General features: G+C 47.8%; 1 protein-coding gene across 7 annotated transcripts in view; it reads left to right on the forward strand.

Moving 5' to 3' along the window:
* Positions 1–25474, forward strand: part of LOC128703690 (serine-rich adhesin for platelets-like) — a 616714-nt gene that overhangs the window by 279596 nt on the left and 311644 nt on the right. For all 7 annotated transcript variants that reach the window (XM_070101310.1, XM_070101305.1, XM_070101303.1 and 4 more), the window contains 2 exons: positions 10061–10244; positions 14550–19705. In XM_070101310.1, the coding sequence (XP_069957411.1) occupies positions 10061–10244; positions 14550–19705 (5340 nt within the window). The remainder of the gene's footprint in view (positions 1–10060; positions 10245–14549; positions 19706–25474) is intronic.

Consider the following 25474-nt stretch of genomic DNA (forward strand, 5'->3'; position numbering starts at 1 on the left):
TATTCCAGCCTAGATAGAACAAGTGACCTGAAGAGTGTCATCATGGGCTTGGCCTCCCTAGTTTTGAAGGTTCTCATTATCCATCCTGTCATTTTTCTAGCAGATGCGATTGATACAGTGTTATGGTCCTTGAAGGTGAGATCCTCCGACATGATCACTCCCAGGTCTTTGACGTTGGTGTTTCGCTCTATTTTGTGGCCAGAATTTGTTTTGTACTCTGATGAAGATTTAATTTCCTCATGTTTACCATATCTGAGTAATTGAAATTTCTCATCGTTGAACTTCATATTGTTTTCTGCAGCCCACTGAAAGATTTGGTTGATGTCTGCCTGGAGCTTTGCAGTGTCTGCAATGGAAGACACTGTCATGCAGATTCGGGTGTCATCTGCAAAGGAAGACACGGTGCTGTGGCTGACATCCTTGTCTATGTCGGATATAAGGATGAGGAACAAGATGGGAGCGAGTACTGTGCCTTGTGGAACAGAGCTTTTCACCGTAGCTGCCTCGGACTTTACTCTGTTGACGACTACTCTCTGTGTTCTGTTAGTGAGGAAATTATAGATCCATCGACCGACTTTTCCTGTTATTCCTTTAGCACGCATTTTGTGCGCTATTACGCCATGGTCACACTTGTCGAAGGCTTTTGCAAAGTCTGTATATATTACATCTGCATTCTTTTTGTCTTCTAGTGCATTTAGGACCTTGTCGTAGTGGTCCAATAGTTGAGACAGACAGGAGCGACCTGTTCTAAACCCATGTTGCCCTGGGTTGTGTAACTGATGGGTTTCTAGATGCGTGGTGATCTTGCTTCTTAGGACCCTTTCAAAGATTTTTATGATATGGGATGTTAGTGCTATTGGTCTGTAGTTCTTTGCTGTTGCTTTACTGCCCCCTTTGTGGAGTGGGGCTATGTCTGTTGTTTTTAGTAACTGTGGGACGACCCCCGTGTCCATGCTCCCTCTCCATAGGATGGAAAAGGCTCGTGATAGGGGCTTCTTGCAGTTCTTGATGAACACAGAGTTCCATGAGTCTGGCCCTGGGGCAGAGTGCATGGGCATGTCATTTATCGCCTGTTCGAAGTCATTTGGCGTCAGGATAACATCGGATAGGCTTGTGTTAATCAAATTTTGTGGCTCTCTCATAAAAAATTCATTTTGATCTTCGACTCTCAGTCTGGTTAGCGGCTTGCTAAAAACTGAGTCATATTGGGACTTGAGTAGCTCACTCATTTCCTTGTTGTCATCTGTGTAGGACCCATCTTGTTTAAGTAGGGGCCCAATACTGGACGTTGTTCTCGATTTTGATTTGGCATAGGAGAAGAAATACTTTGGGTTTCTTTCGATTTCATTTATGGCTTTTAGTTCTTCCCGCGATTCCTGACTCCTAAAGGATTCTTTTAGCTTAAGTTCGATGCTTGCTATTTCTCTGACCAGTGTCTCCCTACGCATTTCAGATATATTGACCTCTTTTAGCCGCTCTGTTATTCTTTTCCGTCGCCTGTAAAGGGAGCGCCTGTCTCTTTCTGTTTTACATCTACTCCTCCTTTTTCTTAGAGGAATAAGCCTTGTGCATACATCGAGTGCTACCGAGTTAATCTGTTCTAGGCATAAGTTGGGGTCTGTGTTGCTTAGTATATCTTCCCAGCTTATATCGGTTAGGACTTGGTTTACTTGGTCCCACTTTATGTTTTTGTTATTGAAGTTGAATTTGGTGAATGCTCCCTCGTGACTAATCTCATTATGTCGGTCTGGGGCTCCGCGCATACATGACTGAACCTCAATTATGTTGTGATCTGAGTATATTGTTTTTGATATGGTGATATTTCTTATCAGATCATCATTGTTAGTGAAGATGAGGTCTAGTGTATTCTCCAGTCTAGTAGGCTCTATTATTTGCTGGTTTAAATTGAATTTTGTGCAGAGATTTAAAAGCTCGCGTGAGTGTGAGTTTTCATCAGAGCTGCCTCCTGGTGTTATTACTGCAACAATATTATTTGCTATATTCCTCCATTTTAGGTGCCTTAAGTTGAAATCCCCCAGGAGCAAGATGTTGGGTGCAGGAGCTGGAAGGTTTTCCAGACAGTGGTCAATTTTTAACAGCTGTTCCTGGAATTGCTGGAATGTTGCATCCGGAGGCTTGTAGACTATCACAATGACTAGGTTTTGGTTCTCGACCTTTACTGCTAAAACTTCCACTACATCATTTGAGGCATTTAGCAGTTCTGTGCAAACAAGTGACTCTGCAATGTACAGGCCAACCCCCCCCTTTTGCCTGTTCACTCTGTCACATCTGTATAGGTTGTAACCTGGGATCCATATTTCGTTGTCCAAGTGATCCTTTATGTGGGTCTCAGTGAAAGCCGCGAACATTGCCTTTGCCTCTGCAAGCAGTCCACGGATGAAAGGTATTTTGTTGTTTGTTGCTGGCTTTAGACCCTGTATATTTGCAAAGAAGAATGTTATCGGACTGGTGGTATTGTTGGTACTGGGGGGGGATTTTTTTTCCGGCATTAGTATCTGTATCTGTTGGTTTGGAGTGGAGGCCATCGACTGTGGTTCCACTCCAGGAATGACTGGATTTGGTGTACGATTTCTGCCATTTCCTGCCAGTTTTTTTTCCTTCCTGGCACTAAAAAACCTCTCCCTCTTGAGTGGCTGTGGCTACCCAGGTTTTCCCATGGCCTGGATGTTTTGTATCTTTTTGTCCCCTTTAGATGGTATGCCTGGCAATTTAAGTTATAGCACAGTCTTTCCTGTACTGAAGAGGTACACAGTTCAGGGTGAAAAAGCTTACAGGAAGGGAGTTTGCATTTTCCTGTTGTCATATGGGCATGGCATTTCCTAGGGTGGTCATAGTTGCACGTCCCATCTGTTTTTCCAGATTTCCCATGCCAGCAGATACCGAGTGCATAGTATGTGCACAGGCTTGGTTTCCGTTTGCCTTGGGTTTCTGTGACTGTATTCCCTGTTGGTGCATGTTTCCCTGTCTTACTTCTATCCTCCCTAGCACCAACAATGGAGCTCCCACCATTTGTTTTTGGTAATATATCCTCACTATTGCTAGTGGAGTCCTCTTGTTTGCTATTTCCTGCGGTATTTCTAGTTTGCAATATTGGTTTTATCTTATCTTTGACTACACTTGTTTCCCTACTATGGCTCCTGTCCCCTATGCGGTCATTCATATGTATTCCTTCCTGCGTATAATTCCCGACTACCTGGACAAAATCTCCAGCTTCACCATTACTGTCTCCCAGGACAGCATCTCCAGCTTCCCCATTACTGTCTCCCAGGACAGCATCTCCAGCTTCACCATTACTGTCTCCCAGGACAGCACCTCCAGCTTCACCATTACTGTCTCCCAGGACAGCACCTCCAGCTTCCCCATTACTGTCTCCCAGGACAGCACTATCAGCCCCCCATTTACTGACTACCAGGACATCATCTCCAGCCTTACAGTTTCTGACTACATGGCCAGTATCAAGGGCAGTACCATTCAGCCCGGACTTTTTATGTTCCCATCTGTTGTAGAAAGCTTCCAGGTTTTCTATGAAAGCAGCTTTGATGTTGACCTCTTTTAATACCCTTGTGATTTTAGTCCACAGATTTATCTCATTTGGGCATACCCAAAAACACTTCCCTGTTTTAATACTGCTTGTAGCTAGTTCTTGGATATCTGCACAAGGGGCGTGACACCAATTTCCACAGAAATGACAATTTATGCATGTGGAAGCCCGTTTGTTTGACTGACCACAGACTACACACAGCTTCATAATGATTTGAATGGTTGATTTACTGCAATTCTACTAGCAACCTCTTGAATATTCTATTAATAACCTGCTAGGTGGTGCACAACGAAACCGTTTGAAACCAGTCCAGGGTTCGGACCAGTCAAGGGTTCGGACCAGTCAAGGGTTCGGACCAGTCTATCTGATCTGATCAGTGGGTCACTTATTTAAACCATACTGGTCGGTGATTTGAGCTAACACATGAAGGATCTACTGGAAATTATCTACCCGAGTAATATGTGATTTGATTGATACAAAAGTATAACTAGCGTGTTGAAGAGCCGGTGACTGCTGGCACTCCTACAATGACGAACGGTCGAGCCTCTAGTTTCTTTACATGCTTGGCTAGGTGTGGGTTCCAAACTGGTGCCGCATACTCCAATATGGGCCTAAAGTACACGGTGTACAGGGTCCTGAACGATTCCTTATTAAGATGTCGGAATGCTGTTCTGAGGTTTGCCAGGTGCCCATATGCTGCAGCAGTTATTTGGTTAATGTGTGCTTCAGGAGATGTGCCTGGTGTTATACTCACCCCAAGATCTTTTTCCTTGAGTGATGTTTGTAGTCTCTGGCCCCCTAGACTGTACTCCGTCTGCGGTCTTCTTTGCCCTTCCCCAATCCTCATGACTTTGCACTTGGTGGGATTGAACTCCAGGAGCCAGTTGCTGGACCAGGTCTGCAGCCTGTCCAGATCCCTTTGTATTTCTGCCTGGTCTTCGATCGAATGAATTCTTCTCATCAACTTCACGTCATCTGCAAACAGGGACACTTCGGAGTCTATTCCTTCCGTCATGTCGTTCACAAATACCAGAAACAGCACTGGTCCTAGGACTGACCCCTGTGGGACCCCGCTGGTCACAGGTGCCCACTCTGACACCTCGCCACGTACCATTACTCGCTGCTGTCTTCCTGGCAAGTATTCCCTGATCCACTGTAGTGCCTTTTCTGTTATCCCTGCTTGGTCGTCCAGTTTTTGCACTAATCTCTTGTGTGGAACTGTGTCAAACGCCTTCTTGCAGTCCAAGAAAATGCAATCCACCCACCCCTCTCTCTTTTGTCTTACTGCTGTCACCATGTCATAGAACTGCAGTAGATTTGTGACACGATTTCCCGTCCCTGAAGCCATGTTGGCTGCTGTTGATGAGATCATTCCTTTCTAGGTGTTCCACCATTCTTCTCCTGATAATCTTCCCCATGACTTTGCATACTATACATGTCAGTGACACTGGTCTGTGGTTTAGTGCTTCATGTCTGTCTCCTTTTTTAAAGATTGGGACTACATTTGCTGTCTTCCATGCCTCAGGCAATCTCCCTGTTTTGATAGATGTATTGAATATTGTTGTTAGGGGTACACATAGCGCCTCTCCTCCCTCTCTCAGGACCCATGGAGAGGTGTTATCTGGCCCCATTGCCTTTGAGGTATCTAGCTCACTCAGAAGCCTCTTCACTTCTTCCTCGATTGTGTGTACTGTGTCCAGCACTTGGTGGTGTGCCCCACCTATCCGTCTTTCTGGAGCCCCTTCTGTCTCCTCTGTGAACACTTCTTTGCATCTCTTGTTGAGTTTCTCACATACTTCACGGTCATTTCTTGTTGTCTCTCCTCCTTCCTTCCTTAGCCTGATTACCTGGTCCTTGACTGTTTTTTCCTCCTGATGTGGCTGTATAACAGCTTTGGGTCAGATTTGGCTTTTGCTGCTATGTCGTTTTCATGTTGTCGTTGGGCCTCCCTTCTTATCTGTGCATATTCATTTCTGGCTCTGTGACTGCTCTCCTTATTCTCCTGGGTCCTTTGCCTTCTATATTTCTTCCATTCCCTAGCACATTTGGTTTTTGCCTCCCTGCACCTTTGGGTGAACCATGGGCTCATCCTGACTTTTTTGTTATTCCTGTTACCCTTGGGTACAAACCTCTCCTCAGCCTCCTTGCACATTGTTGTTACATATTCCATCATCTCATTAACTGGCTTCCCTGCCAGTTCTCTGTCCCATTGAACCCTGTTCAGGAAGTTCCTCATTTCCGTGTAGTCCCCTTTCTTGTAGTTTGGCTTCATTCGTCCTGGTCTTCCTGCTTCCCCCTCCACTTGTAGCTCTACTGTGTATTCGAAGCTTAAAACCAAATGATCGTTGGCCCCAAGGGGTCTTTCATAGGTTATGTCCTCAATATCTGCACTATTCAAGGTGAATACTAGGCCCAGTCTTGCTGGTTCATCTTCTCCTCTCTCTCTTGTAGTGTCCCTTACATGTTGGTACATGAAGTTTTCCAGTACCACCTCCATCATCTTAGCCCTCCATGTATCTTGGCCCCCATGTGGCTCCAAGTTCTCCCAATCAATCTCCTTGTGGTTAAAGTCACCCATGATTAGGAGCTTTGCCCTGCCTGCATGAGCTCTTCTGGCCACTGCAGCCAGTGTGTCAACCATCGCTCTATTGCTCTTGTTATACTCTTGCCTTGGCCTACTGCTGTTCTGTGTTGGGTTATACATCACTGCAATTACCACCTTGGGACCTCCAGAGTGAAGCGTTCCCGCTAAGTAATCGCTTGTTTCTCCGCTGTCTCCTCTCTCCAGCTCATCAAAATTCCATCCGTTTTTGATCAGCAGTGCCACTCCTCCACCCCCCAGGTCCCTCTGTCTTTCCTCAGAATCTGGTATCCTGTTGGAAAGATGGCATCTGTTATCATACATGTAAGCTTGGTTTCTGTGAGAGCTATGATGTCCGGTGATGCCTCTTTGACTCTTTCATGCCACTCCTCCCACTTATTTGTTATTCAATCAGCATTTGTGTACCATACCTTTAGTTTCCTTTCCAACACTGGTTTGGGGGGCCTGTGAGGGTGAGAGACCTGGTAGCATACTGTGGGATTCTATAGCTGGGTGTTGGGTGGAAGCTGTGAGTATGGATTGTAGTTTGTGTTGGGATGGTGTGATAGGTTGTGGGGTTCTGAGGATAGCTCTGTGTGTGCTTGCCCTTGCTGCTCTGTCCTGCTCTGATTGACCTCTGCTGGTTCCATCCTTGTCTCCTTTCTTAGCTCCTTTCGCCTTTTTGTCCTCTCCCTCAGCTGTGTGTGTGTGTGTATGTGTGTGTGTGTGTGTGTGTGTGTGTGTGTGTGTGTGTGTGAGTGTGTGTGTGTGTGTGTGTGTTGTGTTGTGTTGTGTTGTGTGTGTGTTGTGTGTGTATTGTGTGTGTATTGTGTGTGTGTGTGTGTACTCACCTAGTTGAGGTTGCAGGGGTCGAATCCTAGCTCCTGGCTAGGTTGATGGTAAAGGTGATGGTTGATGGTGAAGGTGATGGTTGATGGTGAAGATGATGGTTGATGGTGAAGGTGATGGTTCATAGTGAAAGTAATGGTTCATAGTGAAGGTGATATTCATAGTGAAGGTGATGGTTGATAGTGAAGGTGATGGTTGATAGTGAAGGTGATGGTTGATAGTGAAGGTGATGTTCATAGTGAAGGTGATGTTCATAGTGAAGGTGATGGTTGATAGTGAAGGTGATGGTTGATAGTGAAGGTGATGGTTCATAGTGAAGGTAATGTTCACAGTGAAGGTGATGTTCATAGTGAAGGTGATGGTTCATAGTGAAGGTCATGTTCATAATGAAGGTGATGGTTCAGAGTAAAGGTGATGGTTCATAATGAAGGTGATGGTTCATAATGAAAGGTGATGGTTCATAATGAAGGTGATGGTTCATAATGAAGGTAATGGTTCATAGTGAAAGTGATGGTTGATAGTGAAGGTGATGGTTCATAATGAAGGTGATGGTTCATAATGAAGGTGATGGTTCATAATGAAGGTGATGGTTCATAATGAAGGTTATGGTTCATAATGAAGGTGATGTTCATAGTGAAGGTGATGTTCATAGTGAAGGTGATGGTTCATAATGAAGGTGATGGTTCATAGTGAAGGTGATGTTCATAGTGAAGGTGATGGTTCATAATGAAGGTGATGTTCATAGTGAAGGTGATGTTCATAGTGAAAGTGATGGTTCATAATGAAGGTGATGTTCATAGTGAAGGTGATGTTCATAGTGAAGGTGATGTTCATAGTGAAGGTGATGTTCATAGTGAAGGTGATGGTTTATAATGAAGGTGGTGGTTCATAGTGAAGGTGATGTTCATAGTGAAGGTGATGTTCATAGTGAAGGTGATGTTCATAGTGAAGGTGATGTTCATTGTGAAGGTGATGGTTCATAATGAAGGTGATGTTCATAATGAAGGTGATGTTCATAGTGAAGGTGATGTTCATAGTGAAGGTGATGTTCATAATGAAGGTGATGTTCATAGTGAAGGTGATGGTTCATAGTGAAGGTGATGTTCATAGTGAAGGTGATGTTCATAGTGAAGGTGATGTTCATAGTGAAGGTGATGTTCATAGTGAAGGTGATGGTTCATAATGAAGGTGATGTTCATAATGAAGGTGATGTTCATAGTGAAGGTGATGGTTCATAGTGAAGGTGATGTTCATAATGAAGGTGATGGTTCATAGTGAAGGTGATGTTCATAGTGAAGGTGATGGTTCATAATGAAGGTGATGTTCATTGTGTAGGTGATGTTCATAATGAAGGTGATGTTCATAATGAAGGTGATGTTCATAGTGAAGGTGATGGTTCATAGTGAAGGTGATGTTCATTGTGTAGGTGATGTTCATAGTGAAGGTGATGTTCATAGTGAAGGTGATGGTTCATAGTGAAAGCGATGGTTAATGGTGAAGGTGATGGTTCATAGTGAAGGTGATGTTCATTGTGTAGGTGATGTTCATTGTGTAGGTGATGTTCATAGTGAAGGTGATGTTCATAATGAAGGTGATGTTCATAGTGAAAGTGATGGTTAATGGTGAAGGTGATGGTTTATAGTGAAGGTGATGTTCATAGTGAAGGTGATGTTCATAGTGAAGGTGATGTTCATAGTGAAGGTGATGTTCATAGTGAAGGTGATGTTCATTGTGTAGGTGATGTTCATAGTGAAGGTGATGTTCATAATGAAGGTGATGTTCATAGTGAAAGTGATGGTTAATGGTGAAGGTGATGGTTTATAGTGAAGGTGATGTTCATAGTGAAGGTGATGTTCATAGTGAAGGTGATGTTCATAGTGAAGGTGATGTTCATAGTGAAGGTGATGTTCATAGTGAAGGTGATGTTCATAGTGAAGGTGATGTTCATAGTGAAGGTGATGTTCATAGTGAAGGTGATGGTTCATAGTGAAGGTGATGTTCATAGTGAAGGTGATGTTCATAGTGAAGGTGATGGTTCATAATGAAGGTGATGTTCATAATGAAGGTGATGCTCATAGTGAAGGTGATGGTTCATAGTGAAGGTGATGTTCATTGTGAAGGTGATGTTCAGTGAAGGTGATAGTTCATAGTGAAGGTGATGTTCATAGTGAAGGTGATGTTCATAGTGAAGGTGATGTTCATAGTGAAGGTGATGTTCATAGTGAAGGTGATGTTCATAGTGAAGGTGATGTTCATAGTGAAGGTGATGGTTCATAGTGAAGGTGATGTTCATAGTGAAGGTGATGTTCATAGTGAAGGTGATGTTCATAGTGAAGGTGATGGTTCATAGTGAAGGTGATGTTCATAGTGAAGGTGATGTTCATAGTGAAGGTGATGGTCCATAGTGAAGGTGATGTTCATAGTGAAGATGATGTTCATAGTGAAGGTGATGGTTTATAGTGAAGGTGATATCTTAAAGTTTACCCTGAACCTTTCATGTCTTACATTTTTTCTGATGTCTTACGTTTTCTCTCAGTTCTAAGCGGTAACTTAAGAAATATTAGTAAAATCTTAATTTTTTTTTATTCAGGTACACATAAATACAATTACATAAATTATGATAAATATCAGCAGATGTGTAGATTATCCTCCAGGATAAATTAAAGTGACTGACTTCCAGCGGGTCCTTGAGATATTATTAACCCAGAAGAATTAATAAGCCAGTATATCCCAGGTAAGCCAGTGTGGCTTGTTTCTCTTGGTATACTTAAGTTCCCCCCAAGAGCCTTCATTATGTTTTATTTCTCTATTTCTTATTGTTTCTTCTTTTTCTTCTTATATGCCTTCTTCTATTTCTTTTTCATTTTCTTCTTTTTTCTTCTATTCTACTTTTTTCATTTTCTTCTTCTCAGGACGAGTCTCACTTCCTACTTCCTCTCGCCTCTTAATAAACCTGGTATTATTTTCTTCTTATATCACCTGGGCCCTCATCGTACCTACTCTGGAAGCTGTATAATGTATGTACCTGTCTATGGTCTCCTACACGTCCTGTCCTCCGTGTGTTGCAGGTCACGGCCCCAGGAGACGGACTGCTGGCCACTATAGAGGAGGACGCTGAGGAAGATTCCGGTAACGAGAGTTCCGGTCATTGGCTCTTTTCGGCCGACAACACCGATACTGATTCTGTCATTCATCTGCCAGCGGTGATTGACACCTGTCCACCTGTCCACCCTCTCCACCACACCTTACATGGTAAGTATTATTATTATTATTATTATTATTATTATTATTATTATTATTATTATCACAATTAATATTATTATTATCACAATTAATATTATTATTATCACAATTAATATTATTATCTATTATTATTATTATTATTATTATTATTATTATTATTATTATTATTATCAGAATTAAGCGATAAAATTATTAATAGCGTAGTGGCCAGGGTCATGTTGAGCTGTGATGTTTGTACACGTGTGGAAACGAAGCTATTGAGTGAGTGATGGTGATTGTGGTTTTCTTTCTTTGAGTCTACCTGAGTGGGAGACTGCTTATACCTGAAGGATACCTGAAGGATGTTGTGGGGGTCAACGCCCCCTGCGGCCCCGTTCCCGGACCAAGCCTGCTGATGAATTTAGGCCTCGTCAACTAGGCTGTTACTGTTGGCCGCTAAATCCGTAGGGGCCACAGAGCATCTGGGGAATGGGCGGGAATTCCGGTGTGGTTGGAGGGGAGGGCAGCTCCGTTTCCTTGGATCAAGAACCCTTGACCGGCAGGGTCTTACAAGATAAGTCACAAAGAAATACACAGATACACACCTCTCAGTGTATATACACAGAAATACACACTTCTCAGTGTATATACACTGAGAGACTCACACTTCTCAGTGTATATACACTGAGAGACCCACACTTCTCAGTGTATATACACTGAGAGACCCACACTTCTCAGTGTATATACACTGAGAGACCCACACTTCTCAGTGTATATACACTGAGAGACCCACACTTCTCAGTATATATACACTGAGAGCCACAATTCTCAGTGTATATACACTGTGAGACCCCCACTTCTCAGTGTATATACACTGAGAGCACCATGCTTATCAGTGTATATACACTGAGAGAACCACGCCTATCAGTGTATATACACTGATATTTCGTTAAACAGATGTTACCGTCAAAGTGGCTAGTTTATTACGCACCTGATATTCGTCCTGTGGAGGGCAGCGCAGAAAATATGGATACACACAAGACCTGGGAACTAGGCTCCGTAAAGGCTAACACGAGTACATCTGGATTTATATTGACAATAGTCTTATGGTACCAACTTGCGCGGTATCCGCATTCATATGCGTGCCTGATAGACACATGCACTCGCCCGATTCACGCATGCACTCCCCGATCCACGCATGCACTCGTCCGATTCACGCATGCACTCACCCGATCCACGCATGCACTCGTCCGATCCACGCATGCACTGGTCCGATCCACGCATGCACTCGTCCGATTCACGCATGCACTCACCCGATCCACGCATGCACTCGCCCGATCCACGCATGCACTCGTCCGATTCACGCATGCTCTCGTCCGATCCACGCATGCACTCGTCCGATCCACGCATGCACTCGTCCGATCCACGCATGCACTCGTCCGATCCACACATGCACTCGTCCGATTCACGCATGCACTCGTCCGATCCACGCATGCACTCGTCCGATCCACGCATGCACTCGTCCGATCCACGCATGCACTCGTCCGATCCACGCATGCACTCGTCCGATCCACGCATGCACTCGTCCGATCCACGCATGCACTCGTCCGATCCACGCATGCACTCGTCCGATCCACGCATGCACTCGTCCGATCCACGCATGCACTCGCCCGATAAGCACACGCACTTGTTTACAGCTTGGCCTATGTAAGCGCTGATCCCCATGGGTTTAGCGCTCTGTGAATAGTAAATAATCAGGTTTGCTCCGAGGAAGGAGATAATAGCTCCAAATTCCTTGGATCAAGGGCCTTTCACCAGCATCAAGGTAACTCACTAAGGTCTAGCTCTTGACTATACAAGGGTCATTAAGGGTGACCTTAAAACAACTTACTTCAATACAGATGTATACATCCCAATGTATATACATCTCAATATATATACTTCTCAGTGTATATGCATGTAAGTGTATAATATATATATATATATATATATATATATATATATATATATATATATATATATATATACAGTATATATATATATATATATATATATATATATATATATATATATATATATATATATATATATATATATATATATATAGATATATATATATATATATATATATATATATATATATATATATATATATATATATATATATATATATATATATTAGATTATACACATCTCATTGTATATACTGTGCATATGTCATTTAAGTGTATATGCATTTCAGGGTATATACATCTCACTGTACGACTATATACATTTCAGTGTATGGACATCTCAATTTATATATATATATCTCTGCCTCAATGGGATTTACATATTGACTGCAGCCAATGAGACCTCCTGAAGCTTGGCAGGTTCTCATTGGCTGATGGCTAGGTGTGCAGCCAATGAGACCTCCTGAAGCTTGGCAGGTTGTCATTGGCTGATGGCTAGGTGTGCAGCCAATGAGAGGTGAGGGTCGCTGGTAGATGGTAACTGGTTGTTTGAGATAGAGGGAACAGTTCACCCTTGTCAGGCTCCAGTAAGCCTTCACTCTGACCTAGCGTACTGTGTCCGTGTTGCACGTTACTGTGTCGTACTGTGTTGTGTTGCCCGTTACTGTGTCGTGTCGCACGTTACTGTGTCGTACTGTGTTGTGTTGCCCGTTACTGTGTCGTGTCGCACGTTACTGTGTCGTACCGTGTCGTGTCGCACGTTACTGTGTCGTATTGTGTCGTGTCGCACGTTACTGTGTCGTGTCGCACGTCCTGTGGTGTTACTGTGTCGTACTGTGTCGCGTCGCTTAACGAGGGAGATGATACGTACACCTGTACACAGCGAAGCTGGTGTACACACGCTCACAGGTGTACACACGCACACAGGTGTACACACGCACACAGGTGTACACACGCACACAGGTGTACACACCACCAAATTTAACGGTTAGTTTAAATAAGTTTGAGGGAAGATATAATGATTTTATTATTTTGGTTATAATTTTTATTTTTTATTTTCTACTCAATTTTTTATTAACGAGTTTTTATTTTTATTATTCCTTTATCATGGTGTGTGTGGGGGGGTTGTGTGGGGTTGTGTGTGTGGGGGGGTTTTGTGTGGGGGGGGTTGTGTGTGGTTGTGTGTGGGGGGGGGTTTTGTGTGGGGGGGGTTGTGTGTGGTTGTGTGTGGGGTGGGGGGGGTTGTGTGTGTGGGGTGGGGGGTTGTGTGTGTGGGGTGGGGGTTGTGTGTGTGGGGGGGGGTTGTGTGTGGGGGGGTTGTGTGTGTGGGGTGGGGGGTTGTGTGTGTGGGGTGGGGGGTTGTGTGTGTGGGGGGGGGATTGTGTGTGGTTGTGTGTGGGGGGGTTGTGTGTCGTGTTTGTGTGTCGTGTTTGTCATGGTTGAACTTGTCGTTTCCCCCATGAAGTTCCAGGGTGGGAACTTTTAATAACATCCCTCACCCCATCTGTTAGCAGAGTGACATCAGCTCCGTTAAATCTTAGATATCTCTGTGTAAACGTACACACCCTTCAATAAGTCTACCATACCATAACTAGGAAGTAGAAACACACACTAAATGCTCAGAGTTGTTACTGGCCACGACGCCATCTATGGTGCTAATGTCAGAATGATGTACATAACCTATTTTAGATCCCTAATTGATTATGCTGCTCCCTTATTGATATTAAGTAGAGAAAATTATCTAGGCCTTGTGTCAGTAATATGATTATTGATATTATCACTGTGGTTAGTATAAGAATGTTAAGAAATGACCAAGACTATATCTCCTACTGAAGGTCTAGAAGTAAATATTCATAGATCTAAATGGGTTGTGAAAACTTGCAATTACGTCATGTTCTATAACTTGCACCAACTGTGTCACTGTAGATAACATAGCATTTCACCTCTCCCTAGATGATGTGTTCATTTAATATCACATGCCTGCAAGTCCCTCCCAAGGAGCTTATTGCTAGTAATTCTCCGTCAACTACTCAAGAAATTTCTGACTTAACTGTTAGTAATAATATATCACAAATGTCCCGTCAGGACATTTATTACAAGAAATGTTTTCTGACGACTGGCTTTTTCACTTCTTAATGTTTTCATAAATATCCTGAACTAAGTTTATTTAGGCAGAGGTACACACAGGTACAATTATAATACATAGTGTAAATTAACCGGGATAACCCAAAAAAAAGTCAGTGACTTGTTTACACTAGATATCCCTTAACATTCAAACTGTGCGACTGTCTCAGGCTGGTCTATTCCTGACACTGTCCTGAGAGACTGGCGGGACGTCTGACGACTGTATTAACTGTGTTTAATTCTAGTTTCCCCTTCACAGAGGGCGAGAGCAGCGGCAGCGAGGAGACTTTAGTAGTGGAGGACGAGCAGGAGAACGCTGGCCAGGGGGTGGGGAGTAGCCAGCAACAGGAAGTGGGGGTGGTGAAGAAGAGTCACGCTCTCACCACTACCGCACCCACTACCACTACCGCACTTACTACCACTACCGCACCCACTACCGCGGCCACCGACACTCATTACGACCCGTCTGCTGTCTGTGAGAGGGACCAGGGAGGAGCAGCGGGGACGGGCAGTGTTGTGAGTACGTCGGACCGGAGACGACGCTTGCACGAAGGCAGGGCTGGTGTGCCGCCCACTGGTCGCCGCCCACTGCCCACCATGCTGGGTCGCGCCCACGTCGCCGCTACACTGTACGAACAGCAACTGGATGATGTGTTCGACTTTGAAAGTCTTGAGAGCTGTGAGAGTGTGTCTGGAGGCAGTGAAGCTTCGTTCTCCGCCCACGACAACACCAGCCTGAACGACACTCATCTCGTTTTCACCACCTCCGCCACTTCCCAACCCTTCGACGACGCCGCCAGTGGCTACATTGAAGACGACAACAGTGACTCCCGTCATCTGACGGTGCAAGAGGAGGCATGGAGTACCCCCTCACGACCACCACACAGCCACGACGAAACGACCAGTGCCCCGCCGCATCTCAACACGACTTTCGTGGTGGACGGCAGCCAGCATACTATACTGGAGAGGTCGCTTGAGGGCGTCCTTCCCGGCCTTGCGTCCACTCTAAGTGGTTTAAACGGTGATGAGAAGAGGACAGAGGGGCGCCCAAGTGCTGTCGTCAATATTCAACACGTCCAGTCCTCCACTGGACACGGTAAAATGTGTGAGAGCAATAAAAGTGAAGGTGTGTGTGATGACCTGCAACTGTGTCAGACCAAGAGTGGACCAGAGAGAGTAGACCTGTTTGGTCTGCCTGTGCGGTGGACGCCCACAGGGGCCGCCCACCACCCTCTGCCCGGCGCCCCCCAAGATGCCGCTTACAGGACCGTTTTGACGCACGAGGAACACATGTCAGCGCCCCTCTCGAGTGACAGACGTCCCTCGGATACTGGCATTTCTCCTGGCCTGGCGTCCTCCAGCGACGTCACTGCGGGTGAGAGTGGGGGAGAAACCGGGGTGGAGGTAGCGAGGGAGGTCTCCCCCACCTTCACTACACACACAGGTAGTGGTGAAACCTCCAGTGAAGCCTGTCATTATCAGCCTCCACCACCAGGTAACCTACTTCACCACCTCAGTGTACCTCCACAGGTGTTACGGGACGCAGGTGTGGTGGCACCCGCTGGCACTGGCCCCCAGCATGACCCAGTGGGCACTATGAGGGATGCCACGCCCTCCAGCATCGACTTGATCACTGAGCGCACACAGCCGCCCAGGGCGTCGCACCCCACCCAACAGCCTGTTGATCCACCCACTACACACCATGCCCACCCACCCGACGCCAACTCTGACCTGCCCTCGGGGGACAGTGACACCGACACGGACAACACAGATGGGGATTACGATGAGGAAGATCATTTCTCAGCTGAGGTGAGTCTCCGTATTAGCGTACCGTCTGAAGCCGCCACTGCGGTGAAGTCTTTCCGTAGTTCAGATATTTCTCAAGTGAGTGGGGGTGAGGGAGGCGGGGCGGGGCGGGGCGCTGCCCCAGAGCCTCGAGCTGCCAGTCAGTCAAGCAGTCCAGCAGGAGTGCCAGATACGGTAAGGTGGAGTGAGTGTCCGAGTGCCACGGACTCTCTCAGCGAGGTTAGTAGCCTCGACGCCAGCCTCACGCCCATATCGGAGAGTGCCACACGCCCATCGCTCACTGAGCCCGCCACAGCACGCCCACGTCGCCAACACGTGCTTCAGACCCGCATGGGTCGCACCCGCTCCTGCGGCGACCTGCGGCGGTACAGTGAATCCGAGAGTGAGGAGGAGGCCGCAGACATGTCCGGGTTGCCGCAGTCAGTCGCAAGACTGCCGCAAGACGCAGGCACTCGTCCTTTCAAGTCCACCTTTGCCACGTACATAGAGCAACAGCACCGCCAAGGTGAGTGGCACGGGGCCACCCGTAGCGGGGGGCGGCGCCCACGACCGCCCCCCGCGCACCCGCTCTCCGGCTCCGACGCCAGCGATGAAGAGGTCAGGTCACATTACGCAGGTCACAGGGGTCACTGCAGGCCGCGCAGGCACAGAAGCTTCCACGAGGCACCCCCAGCCTGCAGACACGAACCACAGGCACTGCGGCAGGTGAGGGGTGGCACCTGGGCGGTGCCGCCCCCGCCCCCGCCCGCACCCCTGCCAGGCAGGCGCCGCCCTCAACCCATCAGTGTTGACCTGGCTGAAGAATTTCTTAGTCAGGAAAGCTTTAAGCTTCCTAACGGTAAACAGAGTGCTGGGAAAGCTTTAGGCGAGAGGATCTGCAGTGTTGAGCGTGGGGCCCCTGAACAGCATCCTGGTGCTGGTACTGGGCCCTCCCAGGGACCTAGGCCCCCACCACCCAGCCAACAGCCAGGTGATGGAGGCACCGCTATTGGGGTGTGTGGGGGAGGGGCTCTGCCGGACCCCGCGGGGTCACGGAGTGAGGTGCGGCCGCCACCCCCTGTACTGACGCCGGAGCTGACGGTGCAGCGTGCCCCGCCGCCCCTGGCCCCGCCGCCCAGCCAACCCCCGGACCACCACCCTCACCAATATAGCTCCACGCTCGCCCAGTTGTCCAATGAGTGCCACCCTGTACACACCGGGCACAGCAGCAGCGGCCCCACCCATGACCCGCCCGCCGCCACCCACGACCCGCCTGCTGCCGCCCACGCTCTCACCCCAGCCGGAAGTGACCCCAGCCGACAGTGCCTACCTGCTGACACATCAGTAAGTCCTGAGATGGCGGAGGGAAGAGTTCGTGTCAGAACTAAGACATATGGCACTCACGGGGAAGTGGAAGTGTACTTAGCTAGGGCGGACAGTGGCATCACCCCGCCCCACCCTTCGCCCGTCCTCACGCCCACGGGCGGGGCGGACCACAGGCCAGGTTCCAGGGGCGTCACCTTCTCGCCCTCCGTGAAGGAAGTGAATTGGCGCGAGAGTTACTACGATGTAGATCCCGACGAGGACACTGCTGACGCAGTTGACGTCAGAAAGGTGGTGGTGGTGACTGCAGAGTCTCCCAGGCCTCAGCGAGTCACCGTGGGCACCCCACCACCGGCCCTTGTGCCCGTAAATAGCACAGCTGTGCCCGAAAACACTGCCGGGAACCGTGCTTCCTCTCCCGGGCACACTGTATCTGCCCTTCCCGAACATATCTCTCCTGCACCCAACCATGCTACCGAACCCAAACACACCTCTGCCGAACCCAAACATATCATTACCGTGCCCGGACACATCCCGACCGTGTCATCCAATAATGTATACAACCGTCCTGACAAGGCTAACGGCATAGCATCAGAGCAGCCGGTGTTATCTTCCTCTTCAGATGCGGAACTCAATGGAGAGAAGTCTCCGAAGGTGTCAACACCGATCTGGCAGAGATTCAAGCTACCAAAGATCCCATCACCGAAGGCCCAGCGGCCGAAGCTCCCGCCGAAGCCGCAGTCGCTCTCCTCTCGCTCCTCCGACACGGAGAGTTCGAAGCCTTCCAGCCCTGCCCCAGACAGCGGCTCTTCGACTCCCTCGTCCCCCGACAATAGACAGAAGAAGGCCCCATCCAGCCCCAGGTTCTTCACGTGGGGGAACAAGCGTGACAAGACAAGGAACCTTCCCCGTCCCCTGGTGTCACCTCCTCCCCCACCTGCTCAAGGAAGCACCAGGCAGGTGAGGCAGGAGCTGGAGGTTGAGGTTAAAGGTGAACCGGAATCGTCAGTGAGTGTCGGGGCATTGTCCCACGAGGACGGTGTGGGTAGCTGCAAGAGTGCAAGTGGCGACTGTTTAGTGAAAAGAGTGGTGCCTCGGGAAAGTGTGAGTGCAGTGAAAGGTTTAGATAGGGGCGGGAACTATACACATAGTGCCACGATAGGCCTTAACGAAGGTGTGGACTTGACATGCAGTGCCGCGAGAGGTGTAAATAAAAGTGTAGACTCTGCAGACAGTGCTACGAGAGGCCTCAACCAAGGTGTGGATTCTACATACAGTGCCACGAGAGGTGTAAACAAAAGTGTGGACTCTGCAGACAGTGCTACGAGAGGTGTGGACGCAGAGTTGTGCTCTGCAGATAGTGATGCGAGTCTTGAGTCTAACAGAAGTCCAGCACCGTCGGTGACATCAGGCGATGACAGTTCTGACATTGGACAGCTGCACAGTCCTCGTTCAGCTGTGTCGAAGCCACCTCTACCACCGCAGCTGCAGCAGCGACCCTCCCAGCAGGTGTTCCACAAGGCGCGGCTCCTCAGCGCTCGTCGCCAGTACTTCAGCCAGGAGCGACAGGTGTCCGCCCCTGAGAGGTCCTCCCCACCTAAAGACTTGAACGACTCCCCCGCCCCCGTCGCCCAGCCGCCACCGCCGCCCCTCTCCGCCTCCAGGTACAATTCCGCTTTCGACGCCTCCAAGAGCCTGAAAGAAAGATTTGAAAAGTTCTCGGCAAGCGCTCGAGCAGAACGCGAGCGTCTAGCTAAGAGCACCCCTGACCTAAGTGTGATAGAGGCGAGTGTGCGCCGGCCTGGCCCTCGTATTGATTCTTGCAACCAGCGTGAGCAGCAGCAGCAGCAGCAGCCTGACTCCGGTAGTGCAGCCTGGGCCAGTGATGGTGACACAGCTGAACCCGCCCACGCCCACCACGGGGTCTCTAACGCCCACAACAAGGCCAGGGCGGCTATCCACGAGCGGTACAAGACCCGGGCGCAGCGCATCTACGCCCGTTCGCGCACCCAGAGCGTTGGCGTGCTAGAGACTGACCTGGACACAGGAGCGTCACGAGAGGTGCTGACGCTGCAGGAGACTAACTTGGACGACCTGTACCGTGACCTGCAGCAGTTGCTGGACACCCTCCCCGCCCTGGGCGCGCCCCAGGGGCACTCAGACAAGGCCAGAGCCAAGTCCTTGCTGGACCTGGAGGGTACTAGTGCCACCATGGATGACCAGTTGACCGCCCCGCCACGACCACCTGACACCAGAGCCAAGAGTATGGAATTTCTGCTAGATGACAACAACAAAGCTTCTGTAGAGGTAAGTGCCACTCACCTGTGCTCACCTGATCTAGGTGCCACTCACCTGTGTTCACCTGATCTAGGTGCCACTCACCTGTGTTCACCTGATCTAGGTGCCACTCACCTGTGTTCACCTGATCTAGGTGCCACTCACCTGTGTTCACCTGTTCTAGGTGCCACTTGCTTGTGTTCACCTGTTCTAGGTGCCACTCACCTGTGTTCACCTGTTCTAGGTGTCACTTGTGTTCACCTGTTCTAGGTGCCACTCACCTGTGTTCACCTGTTCTAGGTGCCACTCACCTGTGTTCACCTGTTCTAGGTGCCACTCGCTTGTGTTCACCTGTTCAAGGTACCACTCGCCTGTGTTCACCTGATCTAGGTGCCACTCGCCTGTGTTCACCTGTTCTAGGTGCCACTTGTCTGTGTTCACCTGTTCTAGGTGCCACTCGCCTGTGTTCACCTGTTCTAGGTGCCACTCGCCTGTGTTCACCTGTTCTAGGTGCCACTCGCCTGTGTTCACCTGTTCTAGGTGCCACTCGCCTGTGTTCACCTGTTCAAGGTATCACTCGCCTGTGTTCACCTGATCTAGGTGCCACTCGCCTGTGTTCACCTATTCTAGGTGCCACTCGCCTGTGTTCACCTATTCTAGGTGCCACTCGCCTGTGTTCACCTATTCTAGGTGCCACTCGCCTGTGTTCACCTGTTCAAGGTACCACTCGCCTGTGTTCGCCTGATCTAGGTGCCACTCGCCTGTGTTCACCTGTTCAAGGTGTCACTCGCCTGTGTTCACCTGTTCAAGGTGTCACTCGCCTGTGTTCACCTGTTCTAGGTGCCACTCGTCTGTGTTCACCTGTTTTAGGTGCCACTCGCCTATGTTCACCTGTTCAAGGTACCACTCGCCTGTGTTCACCTGATCTAGGTACCACTCGCCTGTGTTCACCTGTTCTAGGTGCCACTCGCCTGTGTTCACCTGTTCTAGGTGCCACTCACCTGTGTTCTCCTGTAGGTGTCGCCTTCACTATGTTCACCTGCTGTAGGTGTCGCCTTCACTATGTTCACCTGCTGTAGGTGTCGCCTTCACTATGTTCACCTGCTGTAGGTGTCGCCTTCACTATGTTCACCTGCTGTAGGTGTCGCCTTCACTATGTTCACCTACTGGGATCTATCAAGATGCTGGGATGTAAGATTAGGATCCTCGGAATGTGTAGGGAGATCAGATCTTCAGGTCAAAGGGAGGTAGGGACACATACAGTGAGGTAGGGACACATACAGTGAGGTAGGGACACAAATAGTGAGGTAGGGACACACACAGTGAGGTAGAGAGACACACAGTGAGGTAGGGACACAAATAGTGAGGTAGGGACACAGTGAGGTAGGGACACACAGTGAGGTAGGGACACAGTGAGGTAGGGACACAGTGAGGTAGGGACATAGTGAGGCAGGGACACAGTGAGGAAGGGACACACAGTGAGGTAGGGACACAGTGAGGTAGGGACACAGTGAGGTAGGGACACAGTGAGGTAGGGACACAGTGAGGCAGGGACACAGTGAGGTAGGGACACAGACAGGGAGACAGGAAGGTAACTGGGGAAAAAAGTTCAGTAGGGAGACAAATTTGATGGTTAACGAGGACAAGTTCAGTTGTTCTGCTGTGGAAACTGAGGAAATAGACTAGTACAGCACAAACTCAAATTATTCAATATTGACAGTCTCGTGTGGGAGACCTGGGAGTAATAATGTCGGAAGATCTCACTTTCAAGGACCAAAACAATGTTGCCATTGCTACTACAAGGAAAATGATAGGCTGGATAACTAGATTTTTCTGGACGAGATGCTAAGCCAGTGATGACACTCTTCAAGTCGTGTGTTCTCGCCAGGTAAGAATACTGTTATATACTGACGGCCATCTTCAAGGCAGGCGAGATTACTGAGCTGGAAAACGTACAGAGAACTTTCACTGCTCGTATACACTCAAGCATCTGAACTTCTGAGAGTACCTGAAGTCCATTTAGCTGTATTCCTTCGAATGTAGGCGAGAAAGGTACATAATATACATCTGGGAAATCTTGGAGGGACAGGTTTCAAACCTGAACACTGAAATCACTCTGACAAGAGATTTTGCAGACGGTGTAGAGTACTTCCAGTTACAAGCAGCGGCGGGACGAGTGCACCAAGTTCAGTGTCTGATGTTCACAACGTTTCCACGTCCTCCCTCTTTGCATAAGGGGAATTACCAACACGTCTCTGTCTTCAAGAGACAGCTGGACAAGTTCCTGATCAGCCAGGCTGTGGTTCGTACGTTGGGGTGCGCGCGGCCAGCAGTAAGTCACCAGGAGGCCTGGTCTGGGACCGGGCCGCGGGGGCCTGGTCCTGTTTTCCTGAATCCCACTGTTCCCCTCACCTCTCTGCTTTTTCCTCTCTTCCATTTTTTCCCCTCCTCCCACTTCTTCCTCCTCCCTCTTCTTCCCCCTCCCTCTTCTTCCTCTTCCCTCTTCTTCCTCCCTCTTCTTCCTCCCTCTTCTTCCTCTGATAGACATGAACCTTGTTCTTCTATATCCTCTTGCATCTTCTCCCTCAGCTCCCCTCCCTCAACTCCCCTCTCTCTCCCCTCCCCTCTCTCCCCCCTCCCCTCACTTTCCACATACCGACAAAAAAATTATTAAAAATTACATTCTCCACATTACGTACGTTTTTGCACGTTTAGAAATTATTTTTTTTAATGTTTTAATATGTTTCGTTTATGTGAGTTGGAGATGGTGGTAGTGAATTGTGGTAGTGAATTGTGGTAGTGAATTGTGGTTACCAGAGGAAGTGTGGTTGGAATTGTGGTTGGTTGTAAGTTGGATTGTGATTGCGAGTAGAATTGTGGTTGTAAGTTGGATTGTGGTTGCGAGTAGAATTGTGGTTGTAAGTTAGATTGTGGTTGCGAGTAGAATTGTGGTTGTAAGTTGGATTGTGGTTGCGAGTAGAATTGTGGTTGTAAGTTAGATTGTGGTTGCGAGTAGAATTGTGGTTGTAAGTTAGATTGTGGTTGCGAGTAGAATTGTGGTTGTAAGTTAGATTGTGGTTGCGAGTAGAATTGTGGTTGTAAGTTAGATTGTGGTTGCGAGTAGAATTGTGGTTGTAAGTTAGATTGTGGTTGCGAGTAGAATTGTCGTTGGTTGTAAGTTGGATTGTGGTTGCGAGTAGAATTGTGGTTGTAAGTTAGATTGTGGTTGCGAGTAGAATTGTGGTTGTAAGTTAGATTGTGGTTGCGAGTAGAATTGTGGTTGTAAGTTAGATTGTGGTTGCGAGTAGAATTGTGGTTGTAAGTTAGATTGTGGTTGCGAGTAGAATTGTGGTTGTAAGTTAGATTGTGGTTGCGAGTAGAATTGTGGTTGTAAGTTAGATTGTGGTTGCGAGTAGAATTGTGGTTGTAAGTTAGATTGTGGTTGCGAGTAGAATTGTGGTTGTAAGTTAGATTGTGGTTGCGAGTAGAATTGTGGTTGTAAGTTAGATTGTGGTTGCGAGTAGAATTGTGGTTGTAAGTTAGATTGTGGTTGCGAGTAGAATTGTCGTTGGTTGTAAGTTGGATTGTGGTTGCGAGTAGAATTGTGGTTGTAAGTTAGATTGTGGTTGCGAGTAGAATTGTGGTTGATTGTAAGTTGGATTGTGGTTGCAAGTAGAATTGTGGTTGCGAGTAGAATTGTGGTTGTAAGTTAGATTGTGGTTGCGAGTAGAATTGTCGTTGGTTGTAAGTTGGATTGTGGTTGCGAGTAGAATTGTCGTTGGTTGTAAGTTGGATTGTGGTTGCGAGTAGAATTGTGGTTGTAAGTTAGATTGTGGTTGCGAGTAGAATTGTGGTTGTAAGTTAGATTATGGTTGCGAGTAGAATTGTGGTTGGTTGTAAGTTGGATTGTGGTTGCGAGTAGAATTGTGGTTGTAAGTTAGATTGTGGTTGCGAGTAGAATTGTCGTTGGTTGTAAGTTGGATTGTGGTTGCGAGTAGAATTGTGGCTGGTTGTAAGTTGGATTGTGGTTGGCTGTAAGTTATTGTGGTTGCGAGTAGAATTGTGGTTGGTTGCCAATGGAATTGTAGTGGTTGATAATTGAATTGTGGTTGGTTGCAAGTGGAATTGTGGTTAGGGGAGTGTATTCGGAGGGGGGGGGGTCAACGCCCCTGCGACCCGGTCCCAGACCAGGCCTCCCGGTGGGTGACCTGATCAACCAGACTGTTGGTGCTGGTCGCCCGCAGCCGGTCTCGTATCACCTCTCCAAAAACTGAGAAAAGTTTTTAACGAATAACAAATATTTCAGAAATATGGGAAATAAAACCAGTAGTCCTGCCAGAGTGCAAAACTTTTACCAGGCTTCCGTGTTATATTTCTTTTGGTAGACAATGGTAGATTTTTGTGACCCGGTGTTAAAAATGGATTATGGATCAGACGATTTGATCAGGATTTAAATGGAAAAGTGGATGACCGGGTGGATAGGAATACAGATGACTGGATAGGTTAATGAATGTGTTCTTTGTGAGGATAGAACCATGTGGTTGCTTCTAATATCTCTTCCCCCACCCCCCTCCCTCCTCTCCCTTCCCTCTCTTCTCTCCCTTCCCTCTCTTCTCTCCCTTCCCTCTCTTCTCTCCCTTCCCTCTCTTCTCTCGCTTCCCTCTCTTCTCTCGCTTCCCTCTCTTCTCTCGCTTCCCTCTCTTCTCTCCCTTCCCTCTCTTCTCTCCCATCCCTCTCTTCTCTCCCATCATTCTCTTCTCTCCCATCCCTCTCTTCTCTCCCATCCCTCTCTTCTCTCCCTCCTCACTCCCAGTCTCTCTTCTCATATTTTAAATCCTGTCAGTGATTTGGTAGTAAATAAGGTGATCACCCAGGCTGTTGGTGGCACAACCACCTCCCTTCTGTACTCCCTACACGCCGCTCCCTACCCTCTCCACACGATCTCTACCCCCATCTAAACGTTCTCTTCCCTCCCTATCCTCCCTAAACCCATCTTCCCCTCCCTATGCGTGGCCATTTAAGAGAAACTTGATCCTCCTTGTAATTTGCCAGACATTCCTAGTCTATTTCGAGAAGCAGGCGACTATTGATAGCTGGTTAGCTGAGTTCATAGGTAGCTGATTATCTGTACAGATAGCTTGCCTGTTGACCTGGAGATGGGTTTGCAGGTCACCGCCCCCGCGACCCGGACAGAGACCAGGCTTCCCTGTTGCTGGTTTGATCGACCAGGTTGCTGATGCTGGCTGCAGCAGCCAGCATCAGCAGTATGCAGCACAGCCCGGCTGATCAGAAACTGACTCGAGGAATTTAGCAAGTTCCCATATGATGACACTGAAATCATGTGCGAGACCTGGGAGTGATGATGTCGGAAGATCTCACATTTGAGGATCATAACAATTCCGCCATTACTACAATAAGGAAAATGATAGGCTGGATAATTAGAACTTGCAAGACTAGATGCTGAGCCAATGATACTCTTCAGGTCCCTTGTTCTCTCCAGACTGGAATATTCCTATATACCGACAGCGTCCTTCAAGGCAGGCCAGATTACTGAGCTGGAAAACGTACAGAGAACTTTCACTGCTTCTGTACACTGAGTCGAACATCTAAACTACTGGGAACACTAAAAGCTCATTCAACTGCATTTTTTTGGAACGTAGGCGAGAAATAGGCAAAATAATCTACACCTGGTCAATCCTGGAGGAACTTCTGCCAAACCTGAGCACTGAAATCTCTCCGTATGTCAACAAGAGACTTGGTAGACGGTGCAAAATACCTCCAGTAAACACCAGGGGCGCG

Source organism: Cherax quadricarinatus, chromosome 76 (genome assembly GCF_038502225.1).
Source record: "Cherax quadricarinatus isolate ZL_2023a chromosome 76, ASM3850222v1, whole genome shotgun sequence".
Lineage (NCBI taxonomy): Eukaryota > Metazoa > Arthropoda > Malacostraca > Decapoda > Parastacidae > Cherax > Cherax quadricarinatus.